Genomic DNA, 21,924 nt, shown 5'->3' on the forward strand with positions numbered 1-21,924 from the left:
TCACACAGGCCCATTCTTCGAGCTTGTTCAGGTCCCTCTGGATGGCATCCCGTCCCTCATTAGGGACCAGCTCTCTCAGCCTGCCCTCATAGGAGAGGTGCTTCCGACCCTTCATTAGGTTAGTGGCCCTTTGTTGGACTCTCTCCAGTATGTCCATGTCTCTCTTGTACTGGAGAGCCCAGAACTGGGTGCAGGACTCCGGGTGTGGCCTCACCAGCACTAAAGAAAGATCACATCCCTTGGCGTGATGGCAATGCTTTGTCTAATCCAGCCCAAGATACCAGCAGCCTTTGTTGCTGCAAGGGCACATTGGTTCAACCTCGTGTCCACCAGGAACCCCAGGTCCTTTTCTGCCAAGCTGCTTTCCAACTGGTTGGCCCCCAGCATATACTGGTGCACGGGGTTGTTCCTTCCCAGATACAGGACTTTATACTTCCCCTCGTTGAACTTCATGAGGTTCCTGTTGGTCCATTTCTCCAGGCTGATGAGGTTCCTCTGGAGGGCAGCATGACCCTCTGGCATACCACCCACTCCTCCTGGTTTGGTGTCATCAGCAAGGTCACCGAGGGTACACTCTGCTCCCTCATCCAGATAACTAACGAAGATGTTGAACAGGACTGGACCTGGCATTGCCCCCTGGGGTACACCGCTAGTCACTGGCCTCCAGCTAGACTTCATGCTGCTGATCACCACCTTCTGGGCCCAGCCGGTCAGACAGTTTTCAGTTCACCTCACTGTCTGCTCATCGAGCCTGTACATCAACAGTTTCTCTCTGAGGATCTTATGGGAGACAAGCGTCAAGGCCCTTACTGAAGTCCAGGTAGATAATATCCACTGCTCTCCCCTGTCTATCAGGCCAGTTGTTGAACCCATGTTCTGGTGGTTATTTTTTTCAGTCTCTGTTCCCGTTTTCTCAGTAGAATGAATTTCTATTTTCTTCTTTTTTAAAAGTTTTCTTGGGTAAGAAGTAGGAACTCAATCCCAAGTATGTAGTAATACACACCACAGCAATAGAAATATTATCTCATACATAGGAATATTTATTTTTTCCTTCTTAAAAATGTACAAAAAATAAAATAACTGTATTTACAGTTTATCAAACCCCTCTCCCAGTTGCAACACTATTAAGTTATATGAGCTATTTTCTTAATATAAAAGCACACTATTTATACATAAAATTTCCTTGTTTGCCAGAAAGAGGGCTTGTCACAAGCTTTGGCACAAACATTCTTGTTTGTATCTTGTCTCAATTCATAGGAAATGGAAGAGCATATAAACATTTCATAAGCTGTACATTTTAAAAGTCATAAGATACTCCTTTCCAGTTCTGTACCAATCAATAAACAGCATCTGACAGCTGCAGAGTTTAGTTTTTACTAATTGTTTGAATTAATTTACAACATTTAAAAAATCCATAGACTAAAAGAGGAAAATATACAAGACAGACAATTGATCTCTGTATTCCATTGACCAAAAACTTCATGAGAGAGGACACACAGGAATAAAAAGTTATTTTCTTTGTAGTTTACGTTGTGGTAAAAATCCTCCAAAATGTCTTAATGGGGGTATCACTGTACAGCAACAAAGCTTCACTGCAAGGATGCACTTTGTTTTGGGGATATCAGCACCTGACTGTGTAGAAAGAAACTAAAGTTTGAGATTCGGGGGTGTCATAATAAAACATCAAATGGACGGACATAGTGCCAAATCTGCAGCGGGAACCAAAATTAGAGCTTAGAAGACTATTTGCCTTTTGCACATCTCTATCAGAGCCTTTAGAAACACAACATCTACAGACACTGCACTGCTCTAATTCTTCATAGGGAAAATGAGTTGAGCAGCAAGCCACCCTTCTGGCTGCACTAGTTAAGATTCAAGACTGCTGTCTTGAAGAAGGAAAGGAAATGAGAGTTTTGTTCCTTTAAATAAACAACCATAGCAGTGCCACAAAGGGACAAAAGGAGGCAAGGCAGATATTCCAGTCCCCTGCTGAATAGTAGACATATCTTACTTCCATTTAACTTACAATATTTGGAAGATACAGTGTTAATCAATACCTTTCATTAAACAAAAGCAACATGTATATTTTAAACAATATACATGTGAGCACTTTGTACTCCTCAAGACCTTTGAATCAAGCAGGGGATAAGGCACGCCACTGCTTCAGAAGTTTGCATTACTTGTACTGGCCCTTCCCCATCACTTTGGTAGCCTGCTTTTGACCGGCAAGCCCTTGGAAGTGAACCCTGAGAGCTTGTAGCTTGCCATGACCAACATCCAAGGTTCAGTGGTTCTCCAGCAGCTGCTGCTGTAACTACAACCAAAAGGGTGCAGGGTGATGTGCTTTTGTAATGACTTGGGTGCTTGCAATGCATCTGCAGCACAGAAGCAAAGACCTCAGACCCTGGCAGATAAATAAAGTTAAGGGAGATCATCCTTAATTAGCTCTAGCTGTTTTAAAATACTGTTACCATCAGGGTAAATCCTACTCATCTTCCTCAGCCCTGCTACCTTCATTGAGGCTGTAAGAAGGAACTAAAGGCAGGAGTATCAGCTCTCTTGTATCAGGAATTCGCACACTTTAAGATGTATTTAGAAAAGCTTTCAGTTAATCTTGGAAGCAACTTTCCTTCCCTGGACAGTGCCTGACCAAAAGCTCCTAAAATGGCAATGGAAAGATAGCTCCTTAAGCCCCAGTATTTCCTGGAGCATCGCACTTCTCCCTGAGCCTGCACTGCTCCTCGGCACAGGATGCTGCAGCATCCAACAGATCCCAGATTATCTCCACCCAGATTATCTCCACCCATGTGTAAGACAAAAAAGTCCCATTAACCTGAGTGCTGGTGCTGCCAGGACAGCCCTGTCCTTCTCTGTGAGAACCCCAAATTCTCACTGTCCTCTCTTAATGCAGCACATCCCAACCTGGGCCAGCCCCCGGCACCACAGGCATTTCCTGTGAGTAGGAGAGCTTGGACGGCAGGTTTGCTGGGGGCAGAGCCAGGGCTCAACTCCTGCGTACATTTACTCCTATGCTTCACCTGTAGCTTCTGCCCAGACATCATGACCAACTGAGAGATCTCAGATAATATCCTTAAGATCTCAAACACCATCGAACAACAGAGAACTACAAGAACTAACACCCACTGCTCACTAGTCCTGCGTGCTGGTCCTAATGCCACCAGCCAGAACTATCCTCTTTTTTTCTTTGGAAAAAGGTATCTGGGCTAAGTCAGCACAGACCTTTTATCTGAGCCTGAGCCACATAGAAACAAACTGAACGACCATAAATTCCCTGTGTTCCCAGGATGTCTGCTCTTGAGCAGGGTAGCAAGAGCATCTTTGCTGGAGTACATATTTATAAAAAGATAATGGAATTACTACAAAACTCTGCATCAGAAGGAGAAACAGCACATGACAAAGGAAGACAGAACAGACACTTTGTTTTGCAGACATACATGGATTCTAGGTATGTTAGCCCTAAGGCTAACGGCCTAACCTTTTTATAGTTTCTGGTCCCACAGAAACTTTGACAGGTACCTAACACTTCTATTTGAAGTACAGATTTTAATGGGATGCTATTGCTAATGAAGTTAAGAAAGTGTGCAAGAGCTGGCAGGACAAATCATGCAAAAACATGACCAAATCAGATGGGTCAGCTAACCCAGATACTTTGCTTGAATGTAAATAGCTCCACACAGCTCAAAACACTATAGAATGAGCCCTGTTAAACTAGGCAATGTTTCTTTATGCCTTTAACAACCTAATAAAAAAAGATTCTGTGACTAAATGCAAAAAGGATTTCAGAAGGAAAAAAAAATAAACTCTAAAGGTTGCATGTAGGAAAGGACCCAAATTTCTGTCTGTCGCACAGGATTCACATACAGTGCACAGAGAATAAAATGCTTGCAGCTGAAACTCACAGGATTGTCTGCTGAGTGAGGAGCACTCTACAATAGCCAGAGGAGCTGGAAAGTAGAGAGGGGTGCTGGGTTTGGATGCGCCAGGCACACTCAGGCCTTGAACCCCTTTCCTGGTATGATCTTAGCCTACAGCTTTCTCTCTTCACAGAATTCATGAGACAGGGGTGGAATTTGGTGGGATAACCTTGTAGTTCAACTTGGGTTCAGATCCAGCCCTTGTGTGACAGACCTATCCCCACACCTCGGTTGTGGGATACTCAGTCTCCACTGGTAAAATTGTTCTAGTTTCGATACAATATTTACATCAAGCCCACATTTATACCTCACCCAACTGTCCTAGGAATCAAACCAGAATCATTCAATGGAGATACCAGAGCAAGTACCCTTAAGAAGAGTTTGAAGTCCTGTTTCTTACAGTCTAGAGGAATGCTTTAATGAGCAGGCTGCTGCAGAAAGCATCTTTCCCTCCACAGGCTTCAGAAAAGCCCACTTTGAGAGCCTCTGCTTCACCAACAGAACAGGCAGAAGTCCCTTCTGCAACTCTAGGCACACAAGGCAGCAGACACATGGTACCTCTTGGATTTGGTGACAGCTGGATGGGACACTCAAGTATCTACAACTGGGACTTGGGCACCTAAGGTGGGTCCCATTGTGCCAGAGCACCCCAGACCCTGTAACACAGTTTGCTCTGATATTTCAGTATAAAACTGGGTGGGCAAGGGTGGAGCACATGAGTGCAGATGCAGTTATCAGTTTCTCAGTACACACTCCTTAACAGATCGCAGCAATCTAGTCCTCTAGGAAAGATTCTGTTAAACCCTAAACCCAATACATACAAAAACATAGTGGCAGTAAACATGCCCACATACAGTAGTTAAAATATATTATTGCATATTATAAACATTATATACAAGGTTAAAATGGTTTCTTTACCATTTACTTACAAGTGACATTTGTAGCTGAATGCCTTACTTACAAGTCCTCATTGCTACGTGCTGAGAACTACCAGAGGTATTTGGCAAGACTATACACTATAGAGAGATATGGATCAGTCTGAGCAAGTGAACTCCGTCAGCCTCTTTCCCCATCTTTAGCACTGCACCAGCTTTTTGGCAATGACGGAGAGAACTACTGGTAAAGCGATTTACACCAGATTTCTGAAACTAGACCAGCGTAGTTTCTTAACATGTTTTAGAATGAGCTTATCCACACTAAGGTATGGATTAAAATGCTGCATTTCACATTTGCAGTGGGTCGTCTGGTTACAAATCTGGGGGCTGGTAACTGCTTGTACACTAGAGAGTGGGGAACAATAAATAAGGGACCAGGTTAACATGAGTGGCCTCGTGCTTGACAAACCCAAGTCTATATGCAGTGGATGCACATGCGCAGAATGGACAGTATTTTCAAAGCAGTCTAGTAACAGTTTCTCTGATCAATGTCTGTCAGGTTCACGGGGAATCTTCTGCTTTCCAAGAATGATGAAATGCTGCGGTTCCTTACAAAAAGGCTCTGCCTGAGGCTAGATCTCTGTCAGTGTGATCTTGAAGCCTTCAACCATGCTCTCCATGTGTAGGATGAACGTGTCCTCATTGGAGTAGTGTTCAATAATGTTGTCATCCATGTTTACCAAGATACTGGTGACAAAGGCAAAAATCAATACTTTTATGTACCAGGATACTAAAAGGGAAAGCCATGCACTCCACCACATGTGCTCGCCTCATTACAATGCAAAAACAGACTCCAGCACATGCCAGTACAGGGATAATAGGGGGAATCATCATCAAGATCTGCCCCATAGTCTTTGGATTAGAGGCTACTCCTTGCCAAAGTAGTTAAGGTAACGGACATGCCGGTGCTGGGATGTTAACCCACTTAAGCTGCCTACAAGGTGAGCTGTGCTCTAGATCCCTGGCAGACCCAGCTAGCTGGTGTTTCCCATGCTTGGTGTTGGCTCCCCCAGGTACACCTCCGTGCTACTCCTCAGCCACGCCGCGTGAGCTGCTGCACCTCCCTGGTGTGAGTCGCTAACATGGGGAAGCAGTGTGATTTGTGCTTTGCACACAGCCTGCAGGCCTAGAACTCAGTTTGGATGTGAGAATATCAACGACAACTATTAGAAGTGTATATGAGTGTTTTCCTCACTCCTTACCATAAAGTGTTTCTTCCAACAAACATATCACTTGGAAACAGTGTTAGAAAGAAGTAAAACATGAGAAGTTTCACCTGTCTTCTTGAAAGCTAAAGAAAACCCCAGACAAAACAATATCCTAGGCTAGAGTTACAGTTGAAAATAAATAATTGATTTAAAATTATATTACTACATTATTGTGGTTATTACAAGTAAAAACAGTTAAAGAGGAGAGATTTAGATTTATGGCAAGGAGTTGTAGCCTAGCTATTCTAAAATCACAGCTGTGATGCTCATGTCTAAATTTACTCAGCTAAAATCCATGTAGCAAACATTGCCTGCCTGCCTTTCAGATTCAGACAGTGGCCTACTTCTTCCTAACACTGCCGGGAAACTCCACACTGCATTCACAGCAAAGGCTGCACCTCTCCCATGCTAGCGTGCCATGATGTTATTAAGGGTATAGTCTACAAAACAGACTTTATCCAAATACATTTTCCAAACACAGGCTCTGTTTCTTCACAGTAAGCCTATGAATACTGGTCAGACACAGACTGGAGATTCATGTTTCCTTCTCTGCCAACCCTTGCTGTCTCCATAGACATTAAGATTTCAAGTGTATGGGCAAGTCTCCTAAAAGTATTTATACTGCCCAGCATCATGAGGCCCCAAGCATAGTTGGGATCTCTGAGTAATTCTAAGGGATCCTGCAATAGGCCCTAGTTAGTTAGCTTACTTACCCCTTTTTGCTCTTCTTATAAAGTTTTGCAATCTTTTCAACTGGTAGCCCATATTTCTCAGAGATCTGAAATCATAAAAATAAAAGAAACATCACTACAGACTAATGAGAAATATGAAATTATCATCTCTCACTTTACATAAGGCATAGTTTGCACTATCTCTGCAAACTTTGACAGCATAGCTATACAGAAAAGTCACTCACAACTATACCATGACTTCATTTAAGGATGATTCAGGAAGGAATAATCCTAAACGTCTTGATCAAAAAACCACAATCGTTTCCATCCAGAAACTTGGAGACTAAAGTTTTCATAGGGTGTGAGTCATCAAAACTGCCTCAGCATGTCCTACTGCTCTGCTCAAGGACTCAACACTCTTCCTAGTTTCAGTTTCAGATTTTACCAGGGAATTTCAATCTGATGAGCTGCCTTTCTGCCATTTCTTATTCTGATTTTCTGGTCTCATGGAAGCAAAGGCTTCTTTCACTGGGCAGAAGGCAGATGAGTAGCAACACAACAGGAGCTGATGGATTGATGGACCAACAAAAAAATGTGTACATTTCTATTTCTCAATGGCATTTCAAGGTTTGTTAGGCTAACAGGACCCTCCATGGCACTTCTTTTGGCTGAAAAGTATCTCCAAGGTACCTTTTATTGGGCAAGGGCCACAAACATGCTATACACAGGATTAAGAACCTTCTGTATTGTTGGGAAGGTGACTCAGTCTAGTTACTAGGATGAAAAAATGAGAACGCTATTTGACTCACAAAACACGATCTGAGTGTACAGATAGCAAGATGAGATGCCGCAGAGAAGTGTGTTAACAAGGTAAAGGACTTCTAAAATAAACCTCTTGCCAGCTACTCAAATGATAAAGCAGACAACATAGGAAAACTTTTGAAGGAAGAACTATTTAGCTGACAAATTACCAATACTAACAAGCATTTCCCCATGTTTTGGCATTTCTTTGCAGCAGTGTTTTAGTAAGTTTTTGGACGTCCATTCCGCAGTGAGTCTGTGGTGTGCTCATGGAGATGGTGTCCCTGAGCCCTCTGTCTGAGCCAGGTTTCCTTTCCAAATTGTGACCCTTCTTTGAGGGAACAGGTGTCACAGCCCATACTTTAGAAAAGGATTGTCCCAAAAGGCAAAACAATTACAGAAAAATTACATTTTTGTCAGTGATTAATGTTCTGTGGTACTCTACTGCCGACCAAAGTAAGTTTCCTGCTCTTCCCAGGTGAAATGAAGTTGCAGCTAAATAGCTGACTATTTATCTTCTGCATTATCTTTCTGCATTAGAAAACTGAAATGCACAATTAAAAAGACATTTGAAGACTGCCAAACATCAGTCACTGTAAAATCCTTTCTTTGTGTTTGTGCTCAGACTTCCAATGAGAAAAAGTGACATTTTAGAGAAGTAAATTAAAGCAGTTATCATGAAAAAGAAAATGGATAGAAAGCAATGGATAAACTCAGCAACAAGGACAGATTCAAACAGCCACAGGTTGAACCTCAAGCACAGCTCCCGTCCAGAGAGCCAGGATTCTCTAAGAGAGAGAATTAATTAGCCTATACTTGCCTACATCACCTATTAGTTGTATAATTGTCATTTTACCTAAGCTGCAATTTTGTACTTAAAAAGTGTTGCGTAATTCCAAGATTTTGAAGAACGAATAAAGCTTCTTTTACACTGCAGTTTCCCCTGACCACAGCGTACATCTGTGGCTAACAGAAAGGGGAGGATGTAAACAAGGAGTAACTGATAAGGTACACTAGACCCATCCACTCCCTGAGTTTTGCATCTAGCAGAGAACAAAACACATATTAGATTGTGGGTTGTATTTGTTACTTCAGTTTTACTCACACCAGCATGTTTCACTGCCCTCTTGGATATGGTGCTGGAGATACTGATGGTAGTCCTGATTCCATGTTCTCACCTGCCTTGGGAGAGGCCTAATTCAGCATCAAGGCTGCGCAAGCTCATATGCTGTAGGGTCAGATTCTCCCTGCTGTGGGGTGTACAAATGTACACAAAATGCTTTGTACATTTATGAGAAGAGGGGCTTCACCCCACTTGTCTTCTCACGCACAAGCATCCTCACTATCAGACTATAAAACCAATCTCTTTCACTCTGAGCCCTATGTAGCCTATGCAAAAGTTATGTAACCACATGCATGGGGTGGAAATGCACCCTACAAAGAAGCTCCATAACACACCCAGCTTATCTGGAGCAAGTTGAAGTCTTTGCTCCAAACAGGGCAGAACTGAACCCAGGGTTTGCCATATCCCTGTGTGGGATGTCCTAATCTAGTCCAGCTACTCTCCATCACAGACAGGACAGGCTGCCCCACCTAGCCTTCATGAATGCCTGACACAGCCTACGCACATAAATCCAGAGGAGGATCCATGGGCAGGATGCCCAGTAGAAGGTATCACCTACCTCTGACAAGAACCACTGGTGTAGGTACCCACACCTTGCCCCTCACATTCTACCCCTGTCTACCACCATCTTTCCAAGTCTCCCTTCCTTCAATGCCTCATCCTGTGCTGCCCATGGAGGGCAGCTGTCTGACCTGAGGCTGGTGACTCCTCTGGGGTACCCAGGTGCCACACTGTGAAGGCACATCTTGACTGCCTTTGAGAAGTTCTCAGACAAGCTTTCATGTTCTCGTTTTATTTTTTCTTACACTCTAGCTTTGTTTACCATTAATAGAATGACATCAAATAAGCAATCTCGTGCTGAACTTTTTTACGTGGTTTTGTTGTACCCCTAAATTTAAGTTTTCATGTAGAGCAATAATTAAAATGGCTCCATTTCATCCATTTTCATGTTGAAAAAATCCTTCATAACAGGCATCAGAGTAAAACTACAACCTGAAACCACAGAAAACATCACAACTGTGTGAACATGAGAAAATGATATATCTTCTTCTCTGGGTTGTTACCTCTGAAGCCTAGTGATATTGTACAATCAGTACCTGAAGACACTTTTCACTCACTCCATGCAAATAAACAAGCAGGGAGAAATATTCCTGTGCCAAAGAGGTTTAATAGCAGCTAATATACAGCATTCTACACATTCCAACATAAAACTTCCCTAGGATATTTGGGATACCTAACACTCACGCATTCCAAATGTTGCTCAAAGCGGTTTGGGACTCTAGGACACCACTTCCTACATCAGCTATGAGAAGTAGGGCTGAGAAAGCCTTGCCTTGCACTGCTTATGACAGGTGCAGGATTTATATAACATGCAGGGATTAGCGAGCTTTGCAAAAGACTTCCAGCTGATTGAATAAGCGCATTTCTCAGGAAGCCCTAAGGATTCAACCAATTATACGAAATGGCGAGCTGTGGAAGCAAGACTCGAAGAGGGGGTATGGGAGAGCCTCCCCCTCACAGGCTCAGAAAACAAGTCTCCAGTGCAAATGTGCTAAGTCCTGCAGCAGAATCTGAGAAAGCAGAGAGCTACCATCTGCTAGGGCATCTCACTTAACACCTCTTCTGAAACACATTTGTTGCCAACTCAGGGGGAACACCACTACTGCCAACTTCCATATAAAATAACAGGGTTTCTCACCTGACCCCAAGCAGACTACAATGAATTTAAAAAAAAAATCTTTATTTGGAGGAATATTTTCCTTTAATATCTCCATTGTTCGTTTTTCAATCTTCTGAGTAGAGAATTCTTTCCTTCCCTTAGGATGCCTGAAGCAGTGGGACAGCTTTCAGAGTGGCACTGAAATAACAGTCTGTCTGTCCCTCTGGGCTGCAGTCCCCTGGCAGGGGAAGTTTGTCTGTAGCACATATCTGATTGTACAAGCCACCAGAAATGCTTTCTCTGCTGGAGTCAGGAAGACAGAAAAGGCAACATCTGGGCTGGTTGAAGCACGTAGAAAAGCACTTTTGCCAACTTACTTCTATTGAATGGTCCCGTCTGTTGCCCTGCATTGGTTGGAAGGACACATACATAGACAGGTAGCTAATGAAGTTTGGTCTAAGCAAGCTATATTGAGCTCAGCTGTTAGCTTTTAATTTTAGAAAGACTTTGGGAGATGCTTGAATTTCCCAATTTAGCTCACCTTCTGTAATTCGAATAAATATGTGATTCTGCACAATGTAAAACTCAGGTACCTGAGATCCACAGAGTTAACCTGACTTTGGATCAGGCTGAGAGAAGGATTTAGAGCTGGTTGGTCATTCACCACATATGTGTGATGTTTTGTGACAGGCAATTGTTTCACTATTTTCCGTTGATCAAGACTGACTAGTCTAGGATGCAAACATGTTAAAAACCAAACACTTGCACCACTTTCTGAGATGTACTCTGTCTCTGAAACCTTAGACCTCTAGATATTTGCCAAGAGAGAGAAATCTGAGAAGGAATCTAATTGTTCATTTGGAATGGGGGTATACGAGAGAATAAAATAAACGTAGTATCTGAGAAAACAATATCATTAATGATGGAAAATTAGGAGAAAGCCACAGACTACGAAGAGTGATTAAGGAAAAAAAAAAGTAAAATCCATAAACAGAGAAGAAGGGTATGATTCAGGATCATTGGTGCTGTCTTTCAGATCTGGGGCTCTATAATGTTCAGAGCCTCAGTTTCTAAGTTCTTAGCACTGAGTTTAGAATTGAGCATTTAAGACATGCACAATTACAAAATTACATGATTCGCTGAAACGACTGTGGAGAGAGTATTTAAGAATATGCAGTTTGACAGCTTTTTGGCATTGATTTATACACAATATCCTACCAAAGAGTATAAAAAGTTTCTGAGTGTGTTCCTTGCAGTGAACTGGGACATTTTACAACAGATCAGATTTCTCTGGTCCGGAAAACATGCCACTGAGTCAGCAGCTGTGCTAGCAGAGGTATGCAGAAACCTTTCCTGCTTCTGCACCAGCTTTGTTTTTGTGTTACACAGTGGCTGGAGAACAGGCATGGAGAGGCACAGACTACTGGAGATAAAATATTCATGTTAGCTTGAAGGGTGATAGAAGGATTATAACATGCTTTTAACTTCCATATAAAGGCAAGATGAAATAGTGCTACAGCTTATCGTGAATTGCCTCTTCAAGCAAAGCCTGGCTTTTACTATACATGTGTGTTCTGCCTAACAACTGAACTGCAGTCACAGCTAACAAACAGTACCAAAAGCACAGTTAGGACATCCGTAGAATGTTGACTCTCCTCAGAGATACCCTGACCTGAATAGGTGCTTTAAACAACTTCACTAACCCACAAATCTTCTTTTGCCTTCTGCTACTGGCCAAATGTTGACCAAATAACTCAACCTTTACTGCATTTGAAGTGTCTGGTACATGCAATAAGACACTGTGACAGTTTTATGAAAGTAGGAATATACGTACTTCTAGCACCCAGCTGAGCTCTCTAGGGACACTTTCGTCCATTCCCATCTTCTCTCCTATGTAACATGTAACCAAGGCTGGAAATCAACTCAGTGCCCCACATGTCAATCTCACATTAGTCCCCCCACCAAAGCAGTGAGACATGTGGTTGCTTCTTAACTCTTCCCTCACCAAGTTTCACACATCAGCTCATACAAACAGGATTAAATGTGGAAATAGCCACTCAAGATCACAAGGAATGGGTAACAAGCAAAAACTTGAACCAACAAAGCAGGAAGGTAGGCTGCCTGCTAGGTAGGTCACTGGGAGCGAGGCCTACAGAACAAATTTGAGGCAGGAGGTATGCATGACTAGTCTGCATTGGTTCAGCAGCTGCCTCATATGTTGGAACAGGAATTGCACAAAAGCCATATGAAATTCACATGGAAGCAGTGCATCCTTGGGCGGCGTCTTTAAAAGATGGCTGTGAACACACCGATGGGCATTACAGGAAAAGATTCAACAGGCTCTGAATCATCATCAGTTCAGAAAGAAGCATTTCAGAAAATGGAGCCTGCATCCCTCTGCTTCCCTGACACTGGTTAATTACAGCCATTCCTCAAGGCTCAGGTCTCCGATAAACCAGCCCTGTGACACTATTTAATCCCAGCAACCTGCTAACAGCACTGAATTCAGAACATGCCAGCATTTTAGAGGTGTGCTCCAGAAAGCCTTTATGAAATGCTTTAAATGCATTTGAGAATAACTTCATCTTTATATTGCGTTTTATCTCAGTAATACATTGAAAGCCTCAAGATTTTCTTGCCAAGAAAGACAAACAATGTGAGGACATCGGATACTTACCGCTTCCATTAGCCCCTTTACTGTGGGTGATTTCAGCATCAAAGCATCAAACACCTCATCTGTCTCCTTCCTCACATACAAAAGCACTGAAACAGAAAAAAAGTCAAACTTGGAGCAGGTTCAGTCAAATGAACAGATAAAACACACCACACTGAGTAGAAAAACAAATATTAATCCATGGCAGATAAAATGAAGTGCTGAAGATGGTTTGCACTTTAAAAAAAAGTGATCTAAACACTGAAGACACATCATAGTTGCTTTGAAAACACAGGAAGAAAATTCAGCAAATTTCATTTAATGTGGGGAATCTAGATCTTCAAGAATTTAGACCTCCATTTACTGAAATAAGAGAAGCTAAAAAGCACTGGGGCCCTGTCACTGCGTCGTAGGACAAAACACACAAGCTAGGTCTTCCTAAACCTGCGGGTTGGCTTGCACCTCTCCAGGCTTCATCCAAAAGGCTGGGAAAGGATATGCAGAAAAGACAAATCTGGTTTGCCTTTAGCTGAGCTTTTGAGAGCAAAGTCAACGAAAAGGAAAATAGCGCTCTCTGACATTACACACTGCAAATGGGCCCGGCCAGTCTGAAAATAAACACTGGAAAGAACGAGTCTCAAGTCTTTTGAGACTTTACAGGGGAGACATTCAAGGGCATATCTGACAGGCAGGCATTTACCTGCATGCCCACCCCTGCTCGGGTACCCAAATGCCATTTGTACTTCTGAAAATCTCTTCCTCCCTCAGGTGTCCTGCTGGGTCTCAGTGGCTCACAGGCGCTGTACCCTGCCCTCTCTAGCTCTTGCTCTCCCCTCTTTGACTTGTACTGGTAAAAGGAGGAAACTTGCTGCTACATGGCAAAAGCAAAGCAGACAGCTACAAAGTGAATAAACATAAACTCTAGAGGAGTGTTTTAGGTGTAATGTCACATGATGCTGAAAAAGTAGCAGGTCACGTAAGATGTTCCACAATTTATTTTGTTCCCTAAATAAAATGCCTTTTCAAATAGCAGTGCTGCACGTTAGGTACAAACACACGCGCAGTTACGTATTTTATATCTGTGTGACAAACTACATTGGCAATCATCTTTTTTTTTTTTTTTTGGCAGGCAGAAAAAGGTATCTTTTGAAACTGCTAATCCTTGTGGTCCAAAGGATATCTTCACCAGGTAACTCAATAGATGACTTGCAGATGAATCAACGGAGATGATGGCATTTTTCATACAGAGGCAACTGTTTGGAAGCTAATTCTCAGGTCACTAGTGTAGCAGGGTGGACTTAGGCCCACTTCCAGAGAACTGTAGCTTCTTTGCCCAGGTTTTGAAAAAAGATTTAAAACATGGGCAGATCAGTCCCCTGTCTTGGTCTACAAACCACACGTGCAGGACAATGGTGGTTTTTTGCATCTTTAATTTAGAAGTGTAAGCCACAAAACTGCTACCACAGGCACACGTTTTGGTAATTCTTTGGGACCTGCCTGAGAGTGTCCTTTTAAATGACTTAGAAGCTCAGATAACTTTGAGTCACCACCTAAATAACTCTCAGAATAGAAGAGAACAAAAAAAATCCACATCGGTATTTAAACTTTAGTTTAATATGTTTACTTGCATGAGCAAGCACTCACTCAAAGCGCTAATTTTACCTGTACTAACATTTTTATTAATTCAGTAATTCTTTTCTTGTGACTAGAGGGCTGTCCTGTAACTCCTGGCTTTTCAAATATATGGACCTCTGCCAGCCTTAATAATTACAAACGTATCTGAAAGGAGGGAAAATCACTCAGTCCGAGGTTAAAGTTGGGGACATTATACAATCCAAGTGCTGAGCTTTAAACCTCTGTTGTGCTTGATATGTCAGGCAACGTTATGCTGAACGAAGGCTCCATTACAAGGATAACAGGGAACTTCAATCACTATTATACACACAGAGAGCCAGGATTGGTAAACATATGGGGGACTGTTGCTTTTTCTTTCCCCCAACAGGTGTGAAAATCCCGGCTTTGATTCACCAGGGCACCTTCCCATAAATGACTTCTGGTGACAGCGATGCCTTAAGAAGCCCCTGTCTCATCCCTGCCCTTATGCTCTGTTACTCTGACCCGTCTCAGTTAATTTTCCTGGATGATGAACTCTCTCAGACAGCAGATGTGAGTGAAAAAACAACCCTTTGTTCTGAGTTGTTCTTCAGACAGATCAGGTCCCTGCTTCAGCGTACAATGCAGACCCAAAAGTCTTCATGCTGGCATAACCACAGGGAGAAGGCTGGCTGGCCCGCAGCAGGAGGCACATCCAGGGCGGAGGGAAAGAGAATTGCAAAAGACAGGGGTGATAAATTTATCTCTAGTTATTTAAGAAATAGCCCTGTTTCACAAAATTGCAGAGTGGCAACCAGCCTTCGCTGAAGGCAAGGGAGGTGGTTGTACCTGGGAGATTTTTGGAAGCCAGGCCACTGAACTGGGGATTTAAGTGTCAATGCAGAAGAACAATGTTAACTACCCCTTTTAAAAGTGTTAACAGCTTGGCTCTCCATTGGCAAATCTGCCACAGCAGAAGACAAGCAACAGACATGTGGCAAAAATGAAACTATGGACATGATGGGACAGTAAGTCCTCCTGCTTGGGCCACCAGCCAGGTCTGAGCCCAGATACCCTAAGAGTAACTACTACAGTCTTTGTGGTCTCTGGATGGAGATGTGGCACATTTTAGACAAGGAAGGCAGGGCTGGTAGCTGTGACCCAGCTTTTCTTTCCTGTATTTGGAGTTTTCACTAATTGCCCAGGCACAAATTCCCTAGGTGACAGAGTGAATGCTGTCCTCCACAGGAATGGTTCACAAAAGCCTGATTGTTATGAATCCAAAATGTTTCAGAGTAGTTTAACATGACTCTCCTGAGACACAAAAGCTAGACAAAAATATTACTTTCTTCAAGCTGACAACTACAGGACTGGACATCGCCCTGATCTGTAACACAGCTGCTGGATTTATAATTAACGGGAAACTCCCTATGAAATCTGAAAGGGAAAGTGATTTGAAAACTCTTACTGAGAACTCAAAACAGGAAAAGGCCACAAAGTCTAGCCAAGTAACTAGTTGCGCTGCACACTTGGTACAGATTAACATACTTTATATTTCTGTGTTGGGCACTTGTACCTCCCTTAGAGGTCAAGGAGATGAAAGAATAATTAACAAAGATGCAGCTACCTGTGTGAGAATATGAACCTTGTTTTACCAATGGTTTGCAAACCCCTTCAGACCTGTTCTCTTGAAGGCTGCCCCTGAACACTTTTGCTTCCACTGGACAGTATTACAATTAGGTCCACCACGCAGAGGTGAGGCTACACACTGTCACAGTTAGTCAGGTGGGCCTGGATCCCTCACTGGGTCCTACTTACCTGCACTGCTCTGATAATGAGCCACCTGTACTGGTTTTGCCTGGAACAGAGTTAATTTTCCTCACAGTAGCTAGTATGGGGCTGTGTTTTGGATTCATGCTGAAAACAGTGTTGCTAATACAAAGATGTTTCTGTTACTGCTGAGCAGTGCTTACACAGAGTCAAGGCCTTTTCTGCTTCTGCTGGGGTACCCCACCAGCAAGGAGGCTGGGGGTGCACAAGAAGTTGGAAGGGGACACAGCCAGGACAGCTGACCCCAACTAACCAAAGGGATATTCCATCCCATATGATGATGTGCTCAGCAATAAAAAGCTGTGGGAAGAAGAAGGAAGGGGGGACGTTTGGAGTTAAGGCATTTGTCTTCCCAAGTAACCATTATGTATGACACAGTGAATGAATGAGTGACCAACCTGATCTCCTTCTATGACCAGGTCACCCGCCTAGTGGATGAGGGAAAGACTGTGGACGTTGTCTACCTGGACTTTAGTAAAGCCTTTGACAGCGTCTCCCACAGCATTCTCCTGGAGAAACTGGTGTCTCGTGGCTTAGACAGGTTTACTCTTCGCTGGGTGAGGAACTGGCTGGATGGCCGAGCCCAGAGAGTTGTGGTGAACGGCGTTAAATCCGGCTGGCAGCCGGTCACAAGCGGTGTTCCCCAGGGCTCGGTTCTGGGGCCGGTCTTGTTCAATATCTTTATAGATGATCTGGATGAGGGAATCGAGTGCTCCCTCAGTAAGTTTGCGATGACACCAAGTTGGGTGGGAGTGTTGATCTGCTGGAGGGTAGAAGGGCTCTGCAGGGGGATCTGGACAGGCTGGATCAATGGGCTGAGGCCAATTGTATGAGGTTTAATAAGGCCAAGTGCAGGGTCCTGCACTTTGGCCACAACAACCCCATGCAACGCTACAGACTTGGGGAGGAGTGGCTAGAGAGCAGCCCGGCGGAAAGGGACCTGGGGGTGCTGGTTGACAGCCGGCTGAACATGAGCCAGCAGTGTGCCCAGGTGGCCAAGGCGGCCAACAGTGTCCTGGCCTGTATCAGCAATAGTGTGGCCAGCAGGAGTAGGGAAGTGATTGTGCCCCTGTACTCAGCACTGGTGAGGCTGCACCTCGAATCCCGTGTTCAGTTTTGGGCCCCTCACTACAAGAAGGATGTTGAGGTGCTGGAGCGTGTCCAGAGAAGCTGGTGAGGGGTCTGGAGCACAAGTCTTATGAGGAGCGGCTGAGGGAACTGGGCTTGTTCAGTCTGGAGAAGAGGAGGCTGAGGGGAGACCTTATCGCTCTCTACAACTACCTGAAAGGGGGTTGTGGCGACGAGGCTGTTGGTCTCTTCTCCCAAGTAACTAGCGATAGGACAAGAGGAAATGGCCTCAAGTTGCGCCAGGGGAGGTTTAGATTGGATATTAGGAAAAATTTCATCACCGAGAGAGTGGTCAAGCATTGGAACAGGTTGCCCAGGGAGGTGGTGGAGTCGCCATCTCTGGAAGTGTTCAAAAAACGTGTGGATGTGGCGCTTCAGGACATGGTTTAAGGGACATGGTGGCGCTGGATTAATGGTTGGACTTGATGATCTTGAAGGTCCTTTCCAACCTAGTGATTCTGTGATTCTGTAATTCTGTGTTTGTTTTGCTTGTGTGTGCGGCTTTTGCTTTACCTATTAAACTGTCTTTACCTCAACACATTAATTTCCTCACTTTTACTTTTTTCATATTTCTCTCCCCCCATCCCACTGGTCAGGGGGTCAAGTGAGCAAGTGACTGTGTGGTGCTTATTGCAAACATGGGTTAAACCACGACTGCCACCTTGGAATTACATTGCTTTTAATGCATATTTTCACATATCAGACCTGCGCTCTCTCAAATATTATACTGGTGCTCCACCTATACCTGCTCTCTAGAGTTATTGATTCTGCTGTGCAAAATAAATCTGGGAGAAAAACAGCAGAATATTTTAATGCCCAGTGACTCCTGTGGCAATGACAGTATTGCCAACTGGGCAGATTCAGCTCCAGCAGCACAATCCCAGATGCAGGGTTCCCGATGGCAGGAAGTTCACCAGAGCAAAGGCCATGCTGGAAGAGGCTTGGCCTCCAGCCAGCATAGTCCAAGTTGCAAGAAACACTGAACAGGAAGGGGATGTGAAGAGAGCATCCTCCAGCTTCTCTGGTTCTGTGCCTCTCCTGGATTTAATTATTTAACATAATTTTGCCACCAGTTGAGAAACATTTTTTCTCTTTCAACTCTTCCCCTTGAAATGCTTGCAAATCCTGGACAATATTAAAACAACTTACCACAGCAAAGGACAGGAATAATCAAAGCAAACCAATATCTCCTTGCAGGCAATTCTCCAGGCTTCCACCTGGGAAACCCAGGTGAAGATAGTTCTTTATGTACCCTTTGTGGCTGTCCCCTTCTGCCTGATGGAGCCCTGACAATGTGAATTTGGTCAAGGCCTTGAGTCAACAAGATGCAAGTCTGTGGTCAGTACTGACCTCACATAATTACTTGAAGATTTAATTAAAAGAAGAATATGTTCACATTTATTCCAGGAAGATATCAGTCTCCATCCTTGTAATCTTATATGCTTCTCCTGGTTGAAGCACACCACCCTAGCCAACAGAGAAACTTTGCAAATGCAGGCTTCTAGGAAGTTGGTTCCATATATCTCAAATGAGTCTTACATATGGTGCAACTAAGAACAACTGAGCTCACTTCTGTACCTTATTGCTTTGTTTTCTCACACACTAATGGGTAAACCTCAAAACATTTGCAAGTTTGAGTTATATAAGTTGTTCAAACCCCTGGAGCCTCCAATAAACTTACATGACAGAATTCACGAGACTGAGGGAATGGCATATATTCTCCAGAGTGTTTAACAGTGGCAGTGTAGGAAGCTATCACCTATAGCACTGCACTGGAAGTGACAGTACACAAAGCAGATTTTGTGGACAAAACCACCATCTGCTCATCCTTTACCTTCAGCTCAAAGTTTAACAGCTCTACCTAAACCATTGCTTCAATGTGACTCAACTTACACTTCACTGTAGCAGACTGGAAAACAGGATTTGGACTGGTATAGGATATGAAACACAACTGTGATAATATTCACTCAGGGCAGTGAAAACAGTTAAGGGAAACAGTTAAACAAGCTCTTGAACAATTCAGTTAGGTCTGCTGGAATATATCTCTCCATGCCTTATATTTCTAATTGCGTAGGAAATTTCTGAGATTTTATTCAGGCTAATCTCACTCTGCAGTCAGCAGGAGCTTGCCTGTGTAAGGTCTCTGTATTTGACCCAGTGCATCTTGCATATTTGCTTGTGATCCCAGTCGGAACAGAAAAGATGAGCAAAAGTTAAAAATAGACAACCACAGATTTGCTACTGGAACATTTACGAACTACATAGCTTGGCCAAGGATCAAGAAACCTTCTAGCTTTTTTATATTTTATATACACTTGTGTCCTGATCCCTTCTTGAGATAGCACAGTCCTTTTTCTTTTCTGCTTTTAAATCATTATTAACATTTGTTAAAATGCCTCCTTGTATACCAGTAGGTGTAATGATATCTTCTCCCATGTACCCCACATTTCACTAGCATCAAACAATTGACATGGTCTGAGCCACACCTGCTGTTCCCAGCCTGAGGGCATGAGTTCCAGAGCATTATTTTTATGTGTTATGAATTGACTGTTACCTCTTTTCAGGCCTTCTTCTTTCATTTGCTTCAAAGGGGATGGACCAAACTCCTCCTCCACAGGCCGGAACATCCTTTTGACGAGGACACTGCTACTGGAAAACACACAACAGGGACCACGTCACAGTAAAACTGTGCTCTCAACAGTAGAGGAGACAACACCAGCAGTCATGACTCACTTTGGCAAAAACCCCACTAGCTACTCAAGTAGCACCAGACCAGAAACTGTCAGGATTTAGCTTTTGACACTTATCTGAACACTCCAAGTCTCTCAAATTGCCCAGACTGACTGTCTGGTACAGGTGACAGGAAAATATGCTCCAATGTTACACACTATTTTGAAAATCCCAACAGCCCTTAACTGTTTAAATATTGAGGGAAGGAGGGTGGAGAGGAAGAAACAGCTAAGTAAAGGAGCTGGACCCACATTTATACATCGATTTATCTCCTCTTTGGGGTCAAGGAGACAGCCTCGGGAAACACTGGCAATATTTAAAAAATCCAAGACCATACAAGCCAGCAAGTTCAAAAGGAATAACATGCTGTGCCAGATCCCCCGAAGCTGTGACACACTCTGCTGGGGAAGCTGAGGGCACTACAGCTGCCCCCTCCTCTCGGAGTAGCTCTGGCAGGACTCAGTATCTCCTTTTAGTCTTGGAGGAGAGAACTGAAACCAATGTGCTTGGTACCTCAGAGTCCACTGTGAGCCTTGTGAAGAACACTAGCTTCATAAAAGAAACAAAAAGGGCCTCGTGTTTTCAAGTCAGTGTCAGCTGCAGGTGCCCAGCCATTCCCTACCACTGGCCTCTCTTTGCAGGCTTACGTGAGTGCAATTGTCTTACTCCAAACTCTCGGATCTGAGGGTGCTCACTTGGGATTCAAGCAACTTATGAAGTATGGGGCTTGCACACATTACAGTTAATACAGGCTGAACTTCAGCCACACACACTAAAGCCCCTATTTGATGACATCTCCAGCTATTTTAGGGACTTTCTGCAATTATTCCAGCCCCTCCAAAGCCAGATAGGCAGTGCTCCCATTTCCAACCTTCCCCCTGCCCAGGATCTCTTTCTGCTCTTCTCTCTGGCGCTTGGGCATTCTCTCCACAGTTCCTGTATTTGTCACATACACACAAGTTCAGTGCTAAACAGCTTTCAGGAATGCAGTGAAGTTCAGTGCTCCAGTAAAAAATTCCTGGGTTTTAAATTATTTGAGCACCCTTATATATATAAAAGGCACTTTCTTATCAAATATATTGTCCTGTCCCTTTATTGAACTTTATGGCTGTTTAAACTGTTTTACTTGGAAATGTAATAAAAAACAGATATAAAGCAGACAGTTTGCATGAAGGAAAAGAAAGTTATCATCAAAAAAACTCCCTCTAACCAGTTCTACATGTTATTCACCTACTGTTAGTGATGGGAGAACATGAGAAAAGGGGGAAAAGGGAATTAGTTTTATCTGATTTCATGTTTTGTGTCTGCCTTCTATGAGTCTGAACTGCTAACTGCAAAGGTTGTGAAACAATAAATATCTTACCCTTCTCTCTCATCATCTGTATTATAGTAAACCTGGAAGGGTGGAAAAAAAAAAATTATTCCCAAAACTCAGACACTTGCTTAACAGAATGACTTCAAAAGGGAGAAAAGGCAACAATTGGTTTGCAGTTTTTTATCTTTTAAAAATTCTTTTCCTTCCAGAAAACGCAAACATCTCTAGTTCCAACTGTGATCTGGAAAAAGCATGGCTTAGAAAAACTGCTGTTGAATATCATCAGTGGAAATATATCAAAGCATTTTGACAAACATTGCCCTCTCCCTGGTTTATATAATT

At 43.3% G+C, this 21,924-nt stretch overlaps 1 protein-coding gene across 1 annotated transcript in view; it reads right to left on the reverse strand.

The window, feature by feature from the left end:
• Positions 1-5,442: 5,442 nt before the first annotated feature.
• Positions 5,443-21,924, reverse strand: part of GRHL2 (grainyhead like transcription factor 2) — a gene marked incomplete at both ends in the record, with an annotated part of 55,534 nt that continues 39,052 nt past the window's right edge. The window contains 5 exons of the mRNA XM_082015070.1: positions 5,443-5,557; positions 6,792-6,856; positions 13,011-13,096; positions 20,092-20,186; positions 21,631-21,662. Coding sequence (XP_081871196.1) covers positions 5,443-5,557; positions 6,792-6,856; positions 13,011-13,096; positions 20,092-20,186; positions 21,631-21,662 — 393 coding nt within the window. The remainder of the gene's footprint in view (positions 5,558-6,791; positions 6,857-13,010; positions 13,097-20,091; positions 20,187-21,630; positions 21,663-21,924) is intronic.

Source organism: Phaethon aethereus (assembly GCF_964289735.1).
Source record: "Phaethon aethereus genome assembly, chromosome: 2".
Taxonomy (NCBI): domain Eukaryota; kingdom Metazoa; phylum Chordata; class Aves; order Phaethontiformes; family Phaethontidae; genus Phaethon; species Phaethon aethereus.